The sequence below is a fragment of the Gobius niger genome, assembly GCF_951799975.1.
Source record: "Gobius niger genome assembly, chromosome: 5".
Classification (NCBI taxonomy): domain Eukaryota; kingdom Metazoa; phylum Chordata; class Actinopteri; order Gobiiformes; family Gobiidae; genus Gobius; species Gobius niger.
This window is the reverse complement of record NC_136856.1, coordinates 4,422,037-4,434,316: the sequence shown is the minus strand read 5'-3', so window position 1 is coordinate 4,434,316 and position 12,280 is coordinate 4,422,037. Positions and strand designations below refer to the sequence as shown.

Genomic DNA, 12,280 nt, shown 5'->3' with positions numbered 1-12,280 from the left:
AAACTGGTTCATCTTGACATCAATAGTTCCCAACAATGCTTTTTTTTTTTCTTTTTTTGCTTTCTCTCTAATGTATAGGCTCTGCTCTGTCAACAATAGTAATTTGTGTGTCACTCATGTCAAACCTGCTCAGAGATAATGCCCGTGTCCAGTCGTGTTAAACCAGCCCAAACGTGACGCTGACGTGACGGAGCAGTATTTGCAGAAAGTCGTCCTCCTTCATTCCAGGCGCGAGCTGCTCCTTAACACCGGCTCGATGTGGACGGAGCGCATTTTTGGTCTGTGACGGCTCTCGGAGAAACAATTAGAGCAGGAACAAAAACACACGAGACGTTCCAGATCGATTTACATGGCTCCTATTCAACATCCACACTTTTATTTATTCTTTTTTCACGACAGGATCTATTTTGCTAAGTTGTGATTACTCTGTTGGATTATTTGACTGATACTCAGTGGTGGAAATAGGTAAGTCAAAGTTATAGAAATATTCATGTATTTAGCCTTCAGGGTTTCTGCGGGGCATTAAAAAGCATCAGATGATATTTTAATCTGTTGTGCCAAAGTCAAGGCTTCAGTGTCATTTAAAAAGCCCTGAACTGGATTCCAACTGGCATTAAGTGTTTATTTCTTAGAAAACAGTGACTTTGCTCAACTAAGTTTGTCAAATACAAACAGTATGGTCTAAAACATGTTCAACAGCAGTTTGTGTGAAATTTTTCTTAATCATTTTTTATTGTTGCTCAATTTCCCTTGTTTTATCCAATTTTCTTTAATATAAGCAAAATAACCAAATGTCTCCTAATTTTAGATTTTGTTTAGTCCTCTTTTGCATATAAGAGCATTTGATTTGACTTTGCCTACAGTGGAACTAGGGCTGAGCGATTTGGTAAAAAATATATTTTTTTTACTCAGTCCCAGTGCCCAAAGTGGGGCCCACGGGCCAAATTTGGCCCGCCGAAACTATTACATTGGCCCGCCAGAGAGTGACCTACTTCTGCACTTATGGTTAATACTAACTCTCCCATTCATTCAATGGTAAATATGGATGTAGTACACTTTTTGGCCACCAGCATGAAAATTGGGGGCGCTGTTTCACTCCTTTCACAAAGTTAAGGAAACACTGTTCTGGTGTCTTGGTGTTTATCAGAGCGTTGTAGCATCAGCTTTCCCATTTTTCCAACTTGAATTGCAAAGGTCATTGGCATCAACAAAGATACATGTTAAAAATGGACTTATAAAAGAATTTATGCAGAACTTTCAACTTCTTTGAGTTAACAAATGAATGAGGTAAAGTCACTGTAGACACAGGTGTTGTTGTTTACATTTTGCAGTATATTGCTACAATTATTGATTTTGTTCTACCAAAACTAGGCTTTTGCCATAGTCAACATGTGTTTTAATGTAGCATGCTATTTGCATAGATGGATCAAATGCAAATGTATAGCCCACCGAAAACTAAACTCAAGTAACTATTATTATTTGCAGTTCTATGTGTTTCACTGCACTTTTTCATTTTGGCCTCGGAGACAAACAGTTTGGGCACCCTGGTATAGACGATTACGAAAAAAAAGAAAAAAAGAAAAACAAGATGAAAATGTGACAAAAACATGGCAACAACACCACAAACCAGTTCCTGGCTTATAGGGTGTAAGCTCAAGTCAAGAAGCTTTCAGATTTGGGTAAAGCCAAACTGGTGAAAATGTGCTTGGTTCAAGTGGTTAAGAGGATCTGCTGATCTTTCATGAACACAAGTCCAGCTCATTTAGATTTATTTAGATTTAGATTAATGTCTGCCTTGTCTGCTCTTAAAACTTCATAATAAGCCATAGAGTGTTCAAAAGCGTTGGACTTTATCGTCTTCGTGCCTCGAGCGCTGCTGTGATTGACAGGCGTATCCATGGAGACGGCTGAAAGGGGAAAGGGGGCGGAGTCAAGCTTGTCTTTGCTCAGAGCATGAACTGTCGGTGGCTCAGAGTGAGAGAAGAGCAGAGGTTCAGACCGGGGGAAACCAAACCAAACATCTTAACCCCCACCTGACCCATTTTCTCCAGTTTGGCTTTACCCAAATCTAAAAGCGTCAGAACAGTGACAAAAACAAGTATGGAAATGCAACAAAAGAAGGACAAAAACGTGATGAAAACACAACAAAAAAGCGTCAAAAAGCGATGAAGAAAGCAACAAAAAGACGACAAAAAAAGAGATGAAAACAAAACGGCTTTAAAAAATGTGACACAAACGCAGCGATTGTTCGATTTAGCCGTTTTCCACATTGTCTGTTTTTAAAGCATGAATAATCCGATTAATCAGATGCCCTGCCCTGAATGGAACTAAAACATTTGTTGTCTGTTGTTCCAAGAGTAAAGTCTACTGTTCCCAGACCGTCCATTCTTCCAGTATCTTTAATGCGTCTTCATAATAATGAGCACGGTGGCACAGTGGTTAGCACCTGTGCTTCGCAGCAAGAAGGTCCCGGGTTCGATTCCCACCTAGACAGGGCCTTGTGTGTGGAGTTTGCATGTTTTCCTCGTGTCTGTGTAGGCTTTCTACAGGTACTCCGGTTTCCCCTACCACTAAAAACATGTACAATAGGCCCGGATGAATGATGTGTGTGCGTGAATGAATGATGGTGGTCAGAGGGACCGTTTTCTGTCAGTCTTCTTCAGGAAAAACGTACGTAGCTTATTACCACAACAGGAGTGAATGTAAAATTGTTTCTTTTTCTTCCCTCTTTCTTCTTCCCTCTTTCTTCTTCTTCTTCTCCTTCTCCTTCTCCTTCTCCTTCTCCTTCTTCTTCTTCTCCTTCTCCTTCTTCTTCTCCTTCTTTCCTTCTTCTTCTCCTTCTTTCCTCCTTCTTCTTCTTCTTTTCCTCCTTCTTCTTCTTCTTTCCTCCTTCTTCTTTCCTCCTTCTTCTTCTTCTTTCCTCCTTCTTCCTCTTCTTTCCTCCTTCTTCCTCTTCTTTCCTCCTTCTTCCTCTTCTTTCCTCCTTCTTCCTCTTCTTTCCTCCTTCTTCCCTTTTTCTTCCCTCTTCTTCCCTCTGTCTTCCTCTTCTTCTCTCTTCTTCCCTATTCTTCCCTCTGTCTTCTTCCCTCTATCTTCCCTCTTTTTTCTTCTTCCCTCTTTCTTCTTCTTCCCTCTGTCTTCCCTCCTTCTTCTTCTTCCCTCTTTCTTCTTCTTCTCTCTGTCTTCTTCCCGCTGTCTTCCCTCTTTCTTCTTCTTCTTCTTCTTCTTCTTCTTCTTCTTCTACTTCTTCCCTCTGTCTTCCCTCTTTCTTCTTCTTCTTCTTCTTCTTCTTCTTCTTCCTCCCTCTCTGCCATGCCTTTCCTCTGCTTCCCTGGACATGTCAGACCTGCAGTTTGACGTGGATGAGGTCTGAAGAGCGTAGGACGTGTGTCACATTGATTTGAGTCGTCTCTGAATCACCGGCTGTGACCTGGAGGTCAGCGGTGTCGAGGAGTCAGGCTGAGGAGGGGGGGCGGGGCAGGCATCTGAGCTTCTGACAGAATTAAACGAGCTTCAGTAAGATAAGATAAGATAAGATAAGATAAACCTTTATTCATCTCACAAAGGAGAAATTCACTTGTTACAGTCGGCGTTACTTCACAGTCTTATTGTATCTTATCTCTGGATTGTAGCCATGAAAACATCAGCTGTGTTTAATTTGTTTAAATATACTCACTATATACTCACTCAATATGACATTAACCTCTTAACCCCCACCTTAGCCAAGTGCTTTTTCTAACGTCTCATTTGAAAGCTAAGACCTACAAAACTCATCTACAGAGATTTTCTCGTTGTGTTGTCGTAATTTATCATTTTTTTCCCCCATCGCTGTTTCTGTTGGGTTTCCGTCACATTTTTGTCATGCTTTTGTGGCTTTTTTGTTGCATTTTCGTCATCATTTCCCTCTCATTGTTGTTGCTATTTTGACACCATTATCAGGAAGCTTTTAGAGTTGGATAAAGCCAAACTGGAGAAAATGTGCTCGGTTCAGGTGGGGGTTAAGAGGAAATTCCATATCGTCCCATTCCCAATCCAACTAGTGACCCAGCCATTTAATAAACCATCCTATTTCTGTCCTCCGTGTTGAGGCTCTGGCCACATTCAGGGGACTCATGTTAAAACATCCTAGTAGAGGATGTAAAGAAATAACCTGCCATGGTCTAGAGGTAGCTGAAAAGTTGGATGATATTATGAAGTTGGGAGTCATTCTCTCGTGGGACAGAGTGTTTGTGTCGGGCACAGCTGTATTTTCACTGCTCCGCTCCAGCTGTTTCACACCCCAGTGCTGAATGTGTCAGTGTGACTCTGAGCCTCACATCCTCTCACAGCTGTTCGACGAGTGAAGCGTCTGACCCGGGGAGAAGATGACAGGACATTGAACCTCTTAACCCCCGCCTGAACTGAAAATGTGCTTAGTTCAGGCGGGGGTTAAGAGGTTAAAAATATCCAGGAAGTTTAGTTGACGAGATGCCGTCTATATATTCATTCTCTAACCTGTGCTGCGCTCACAGTCATTGTTTATTTTGCCGCCATTAGTCAGTTAGCTTGCCGTTAGCTTAAAGAGACTAGATCAGGGGTGCCCAAAGTGGGGCCTGCCAGAGAGTGACCTACTTTTGCGCCGCATTTGATTAATACTAGTCTCCCATTCATTCTCGATGGCAAATATAGATGCAGTACACCTTTTGGCCACCGGCGTCAAATTGGGGGCGCTGTTTCACTCCTTTCGCAAAGTTAAGGAAACACTGTTCTGGTGTCTTGGTATTTGTCATAGAACGTCGTAGCATCAACTTCCCAACTTTTTCCAAATTTTATTGCAAAGGTCGTTGACATCTATGACTTATAAAAGAATTTATGCTGAACTGACACTTTCAAATTGGTCTAGTATGGCATTTTCTTTGACTTAAAGAAATCAATGAGGTAAAGTCACTGGAGGTAGTGCAGGTACAGGTGGTGTTGTTGCACTATATTGCTACAATAATTGATTTTGTTCTACTAAAACTTGGCTTTTGTAGGATACTATTTGCATAGATAGAATTAAATGCAAATGTATACCAAAAAAGAAAATACATTTTTATTTGCAGTTATATGTGTCTCACGCTGACATCGCCGTGATTGGCCTGCGACCCTTAGGCACTTTTTCCTCTTGGCCCTCTTAGACAAAACGTTTGGGCACCCCTGGACTAGATGCAAGTTGGTCATTTTATGCTCACTACTGCCACCTCAGGTCTTACATGTAACTGCAGGTTCTATATTAACCTCTTACCACCCGCCTGAACCAAATGCATTCTGTCCTCTTTGGCCATTATATAGGTCTGTGTAACACCTCATTTGAAAGCTAAGACCCACAAAACTGATATTTTTCCTCCTCGCGTTGTTGCTGTGTTGTGTCACCTTTTTTATGTGTTTTTGTCTTACTTTTTGGTCAATTTTTTTTTGAGTTTTTGTAATTTTTTTTGTTGAGTTTTTGTCACATTTTTGTTTAATTTTTGTCACTTTTTAAAAAATTTTTTGTCACTTTTTGGTTGAGTTTTTGTCTCATATTTGTTGAATTTTTGTTGATTTTTTTTCACTTTTTGGTTGAATTTTTGGTCAAATTTATGTTGAATTTTTTTTCACTTTTTGGTTGAATTTTTTCGTCAAATTTATGTTGAATTTTTTTCACTTTTTGGTTGAATTTTTGTCACATTTTTGTTGAATTTTTGCTGATTTTTTTTCACTTTTTGGTTGAATTTTTGGTCAAATTTATGTTGAATTTTTTTCACTTTTTGGTTGAATTTTAGTCACTTTTTTGTTATGTTTACATCCTTGTTTTCTTCTCATTTTTTGTGGCTGTTTTGGTGCTTTTTTCCCCAAGAAGCTTTTTGATTAGGGTAAAGCCAGACTGGAGAAAATGGGATCCGTTCAGGTGGGGGTTAAGAGGTTAAGCTCGTGTATGACAACTTTTTGACTGCAGGATTTTAGAGGCAGTTGTGGTGAACAGGTCTGAGCTCATCATTACACATCAGGACATGGCTGGAACATGTCGGGGGAGGAAAAACTGCAGCTTGTATGATGTTTTAATCATGGATAATTCCCACTGTTTACTGCAGAGGGAGCTCCGACTTCACTCCGAGACCCCCCAGACATTGTTTAACCAAAGCTGATGTCAAAAGCAGTTGTTCAAGCCATAATTATGTTTCTGAATCAGCCCACACAAACAACCAGCTCCAGCGTTGTTGTTGTGAAGCGGCATCTTTAAATTAAATCGTGCATCCCTTGACATGGGCCGTCTCCGAGGGTGTTCTTTGTGGTTCTCAGCCCCCTGTGGTCGACCCACCAGGAGGGGAACTAAGCTACTCTCAGACCCCATTATAAACCGCTAACACCGACGACAATTAGCCTCCACGTACCTCGCCCGGGCGCGCTCACTAAAGCTGTTTTGACACAGATGTAATTACGGTCTGTCTCGGATGAAGCATGAGGAACTCACACAAAACACACACGTTCCTCTTTTTGTGCCTCTGTTAATGCCGGGAAAGGACTTCTTGTGTTATTTTTAAAATATAGCGGTGATTCAGACTTTCTTAGGAATATATTCATCAGCGTTAAAAACAGAACTAGTCATCATGTACTGTATGTTTGTCTCTGTGTTATTTTTCTTTCACTGTTGCGTAGGTGGATTTTAACGGCTACTTTTTACAGGAGAGCGACTGTTTACAAGTGGAATAAATGATTAACTTAACCTGCGTTTGACCCAGAAGTATCAGCCGGTGGATTATTTTTATTTGCATATATTGATATAGTTCAAACAAGCCGCTGATCGGAGCTAAATGATAGACCAATTTTATTTATAGGCTATATCGGAATATATCGTTTATTCAACCTAAATATATCGGGATGTGACTTTTGGTCCATATCGCCCAGCACTACTACAAAATTGATCAGAACTTGTTTGTCTCTTTTTTGTGGCTTTATTGTCACATGCGTTTTTGTCTCTTTTTGTCATATTTTCATTCTCATTTTTGTCACTGTTTTAATGCTTCGTCTTTTTTTTTAAGCTTTTAGATTTGGGTAAAGCCAAACTGGGGAAAATGTGCTCAATTCAAGTGGGTGTTAATTAAGATTAATTAGAACCAAGGGGAACAGGCGGAAAGGCTGCATTACTACACACTTAACTTATCAAATGAAAATGATTGGCCAATTCTGATAATTCTGTATTTTGTTAGGAAGTGCATCACCTCCTTTACAAATGAAGTCTCCATATAATACAATACATACTTTTTTTATTGCTCCTTTGTAGCTTATTTGTCCCTTTTTTGCCACATTCGTGCACTTTGGACTAATCTTTATCTTCAAGAAGCTTTTCAATTTGGGTTCAGTAAGACCAGTCCTAGACCAGTACTCAAACTTTAGATTTAATCTACATTCAAGTAAATTCATGTCATTTCCTCCTTAACCCTAGAACGGATAATACACCCGATAAAAAGTACTTAATCAAAATCAAAACATAATACATGAAACATTTGAGTCGTGTTCTTTTATATTAAACTGTGTCATGTCTAATTAAATGAAAGAGAAGCATCATGAAAATGAGGAATTATAGAACAAAAAATTCCTAAAAAATAAAATAATGAAGATGGAAACTTGTTTTTTGTGAGACTTCTCTGGTGAAGCTCAGTGTCCTCGGCACAAACAGCCACAGGAGAGAGAAACAAAATGTCTGATTTTGAATGTGTATAAATGAACAGCTGACTAAATAACTATGTGTTACTCACTTACTGTGAGGCCAGAGACACGAACGCTGTGACAGGAGCAAAGCTGGAGTTGAAGCAAAATAAATGTGTCAGTGCTGAAAGTCAACCTTGAAAGGGAACAAGAGCAAATAAATAAATACACTAACCCTGACCTACCTTCTATGACTATCACTGGGTGAAAATCACCCAAACATGTGCCTGTAGGAGAAAGTGTGTTTTGGAGGAAAACACCCAGGCCATCAAAGATGTCAAAGACAAAGCTGAAGCCCAGAGACAGGACACTTAACCCACCTTGCCTTCATTGTCTGCACACACTGGTGAATGAATGAGATAGTGAATGGGTGAGTGGTTCATTGCTGTAAATTGAGACCATTTTCCATTTCTCTCACATTTAAGCATTGTCTTAAATTTAAAGGGACTATCCGGAGTTTAAAAATGTTAAAATGAAGTATTTTCCTCCCCTACATGTTCCTCCATGTCCTAATGTGTAGAATGAGCTCAGACCTGTTCAACTGCCTCTAAAATCCTGCACTGTCACTCAGAAAGGTGTTAATTCGGGTCCGAAATGCCGTCATGCATGAGCTTAATATAGAAGGTGCAGCTACACGTATGACCTGAGGTGGCAGTAGTGAGTACAAAATGGCAAACTTGCATCTAGCCCCTAATGTTGATTTTAAAACATTGCACTGAAGCATAATGTGCAGCCCTATTGTGTTTAAAGTTAACTCTTTCACGCTTCTCTCTCTCAGTGAGTCATCATGGAGGTGCCCCCGCGGCCCCAGCCCCCCACCCTGCTGCTGCCTCTGGATAAGCCCATGATGCCGGAGGACGATTTCGACGACCTGTTCGGTCCAGAAGACGACGTGTTTTTCGAGGGATCGGACGAGAACCCAGACCTGCTCGACTGTGCTTCGACCCTCAACATGAGTATCTGCTCACAGGTACGCGGCCCGCACTTTGGGAAAGCTTCACTGGCTTTAGTTCAACCCTGGCACTCGGGCTGGGCACCGTATATGTATCATCTAGGACCAGAAAACAGAACAATAATGTTTTTGGAGATCTGCAAATGTACAATATCGAGGTCATCTCCAATGTCAAGAACCGTGTGGAAAATTGGTGAAATTGGGGCAAAAATAGGGGAAAAGGAGGAATGAATTGGCTAAAAAATGGGGGGGTGGAATAGTTGGAATGAAAAAGAGAAAAAATTAAGACAAGATAATCCTTTATTGATCTCACAAGGGAGAAATTCACATTGTTACAGTCAGCATTCAATAAGATCACTCAGAGTGTGCAAAATAGTGAAATAGATGGGGAAAAAAAGACAATAAGGAAATAAAGAGTAAAATTAAAACATAAGATTAGAACAGACTATAGAGAGTAGAATATCAAGCTCGGCATCGGCAGTGCAAAGTTTAAAGTCCTAGTGCAGGTTGTCAATAAGTGAATAAAGTGGCGCTGCAAAAAGATTATTGCACATAGTTTTGCAAAGGGGGTTATTGCACATGTTACTTTACAGTCTTATTGTTCAGTCTGACAGTAGTGGGGATGAAGGACCTGCTCCTTCTTGCACTGAGGGTGTCTCAGCTCCTCTACAGTCCTGGGTGGGTGGGAGGTGTCCATGATGGAGGTGGGCATGTCTAATATCCTCCTGACCCCCACCTCCTCCACAGAGTCCAGAGCTAACTCCCCTGACCAGCTTGTTCAGCCTGTTCTTGTCTCGCTCTGTTGGGGCCCAGCACACGGCAGGGGAGAGCAGAGGCTACCACAGTCATAAAAGTCCTGAGCAGAGGCCTGCTCACTCCAAAGGACCTCAGTCTTCCTCCAGACTTTGGGGGGCATAAATAAGAAAAAAATGTTAAAAATGCAAATAATTTATTTGAGCTGAAACAACCAAATCACTTCTTTTAATGCTGGACCAACAGCATCAAAACTTGGATCTAAAGATAGAAGGATTTTTTCGGTACCTTCTTTCATACTCAGCCCTACCTGCCACTCAGCTGGAGTATAAAGCCAGGTGTGTTAGAGAATTAACAATGGTGTTCGAGAGGATAGATGAAGAACAGGCAGCAGTCTGAATGTCTTAGACAGGAGAAGTTTATTTACCATTGGTGCGGGACCCGGAGACATGAACTCGAGACATTGTGCTAGTCCTACCATTCAAATCTGTCTATGTTTCCACAGAAGAGAGATAAATCCCCTCTCAGAGCGTCAGACTGATACACAAGCAAACTGAGAGTGGGCGCCTGAGCACCACAGTCAAGGCTATGACAGAGATAGTACGACTGTACAGCTTGACCCAGTGTGATAAAGAGCGTTTTAATGTTTTCCTCTAACACTCGTCGTGGGGAAAATCGTAGGTCGTACAGTCATAAAGACGAGCTATGGCCGACATCAGGCAGTGTCTGATGCTCCGGAACGATCATCCTCTCATCCTCTCGCTGCAAATAGGATCTCTGTCATTGTCTTGTTAACACTGCACACCATGAGAGTCATAAGCAACACAGGCCAGACATGAACGGGTCCGACTCCGCATTTTACTGGACTTTCCCTGCACTTTTCTGCATAAATGAATCCCGCACAGTGTTCTCCATAAAACAGGGGGAGTAACTGGTACCTCTCACCCCCAGGACAGTTTCATCGAGCTGAAGCAGGAGAGCGACGAGGCCCAGAGGAGGAGCGAGGAGGAGATTTCACAGGAGATCCGAGCTCAGAGACAGAGACTGGCCGTGGAGGAGCTGCTCGAGTCCGAACGAAACTACCTCCGAATGCTCCAGCTCAGCGCCGGTGCCATCAGGGAGAACCTCAGCAAACTGCAGGTAAAAGAAGCTATTGTTACATGTACAGCGTGTGAAGAAATACTGTTGGCAAATATTTAATTTTAATGTTTGTTAATGTTTGACACATAGGAATGTTGTTGCACTGCTTGACCTGTTTTTGACCTTTATGAGTCGATCTTGAGGAATCCTGTAGATGTTAATTTGCTTCACACAGTATCCTGTCCTCATTTCTGTTCCTCATTTCAGCCTTCTCTCGTGAACCTGGACTCCATGTTTGAGCACATCCCGGCCGTCATCGCTGTGACCAGTCGCCTGCTGGACTCTGTGGACCAGAACCAGCTCCAGCCCGGAGACCCAGACTTCCTCCAGACCTTCTGTAAGACGTCTCCTCGTGTGATGGGTTTCAGACGATATCACGGTATAGGGCGATAATTATCGGCATTTATCTGCATTTTTGACGCCATCCCCGATAAGCCGATAGAAAAAATTAGCAACATTAGCATCGCAACATGATAAGAAAAAGACGAGTTACTGGAACAGAGCGGGGCCTAAACAGATGTATTATCTTCGTATTTCGGATCAAATAAAGACAATAGCCCCGTGATTGAAGCGCTATGAACGAGAGAAGTTTTACATTGATGAGCCACGCTGCTCGTGTTTTTTGTACCACATGAGGCACAAATGCATAAATGAGCCCAATGCAGGAGAGAGAGCGTCTTGTTTTGATGCTGTAGTATCGTATTTTTAGTCAAACTTGAATCACAGACACAGATCTGGCATCACTTCTCTATCATGTCAGAGACGCCGCTAGACTCAACAAAAATACAAAGAAGGAAGTAGTAGTAGTAATATTATTATTAATTTTTTTTTTAAATATGATGTGACACAGATGAACAGAGACAGACCTGCTCAGATGATGGAACTGTAAAAACCCAGAGCTTTTAGAAAAAGGTGGAGAAACAAACCCAAATTAAAACTATTTGATTTATATTTATACACTGGTATATTTGTTGGGAGAGTTAATACATTTTGGGCAGAACTGTGAACTGTTACATTGAGTTCTTGTCACAAAATAAAGAGCAAATGTATATACAGAATTATTGGTGTCATTATCGGTTATCGGTATCGGTATCGGGACGTGCGAAATGATCAGTTATCAGTTATCGGGTCAAATTGGCATTTTCGTGCATCACTACCAAATTGAAGTTTTAGCTACAGCGGACGTATTCACCAATCAGAATGATCAGGCCTCGCTTCATTTGTCTGCTAGTCAATCAGAAGAATCAAGTTTGTCAAATAAATAAACTCTCCAAGTGTCTCGTACAGCCCTAGAAACAATGAGTGTCTCGTGACCTGTGGGATTTGGGTCGGGTTGAGGTGGTTAAAAACAGCTGTATGCACATATGATTGTGTTACTATTAAGCCACGTCTAACAGTGACATCTTTTCAGTGGGTTATTGGCATAAATGTGAGGCGGATTTTCAGAAAACGTGCAGCATTTGCAGCTTGTGATACATTTATGTTGCTGAATAGAAAGCATGAGAGAGCGTTACGTTTATTAGAGACAATTAAAACTCCATAAAATGCCTCTTGTGGATTTACATCTTCTCAAATTCCTCCTGAACCGGGCACATTTTGTCCAGTTTGGCTTTACCCAAATCTAAAAGCTTCTTGAAAAAAAGTGTCAAAATAGCGACAAGAATGCGATAAAAAAGTGGCACCAACGCGAGGAAAAAGATGCAGTTTTGTAGGTCTTAGCTTTCAAATATG

General features: G+C 41.2%; 1 protein-coding gene across 2 annotated transcripts in view; it reads left to right on the top strand.

Moving 5' to 3' along the window:
• Positions 1-12,280, top strand: part of arhgef37 (Rho guanine nucleotide exchange factor (GEF) 37) — a 47,714-nt gene that overhangs the window by 15,539 nt on the left and 19,895 nt on the right. For both annotated transcript variants that reach the window (XM_079556195.1, XM_079556194.1), the window contains exons 2-4: positions 8,483-8,674; positions 10,361-10,549; positions 10,757-10,886. In XM_079556195.1, coding sequence (XP_079412321.1) covers positions 8,492-8,674; positions 10,361-10,549; positions 10,757-10,886 — 502 coding nt within the window. In that variant the 5' untranslated portion in view covers positions 8,483-8,491. The remainder of the gene's footprint in view (positions 1-8,482; positions 8,675-10,360; positions 10,550-10,756; positions 10,887-12,280) is intronic.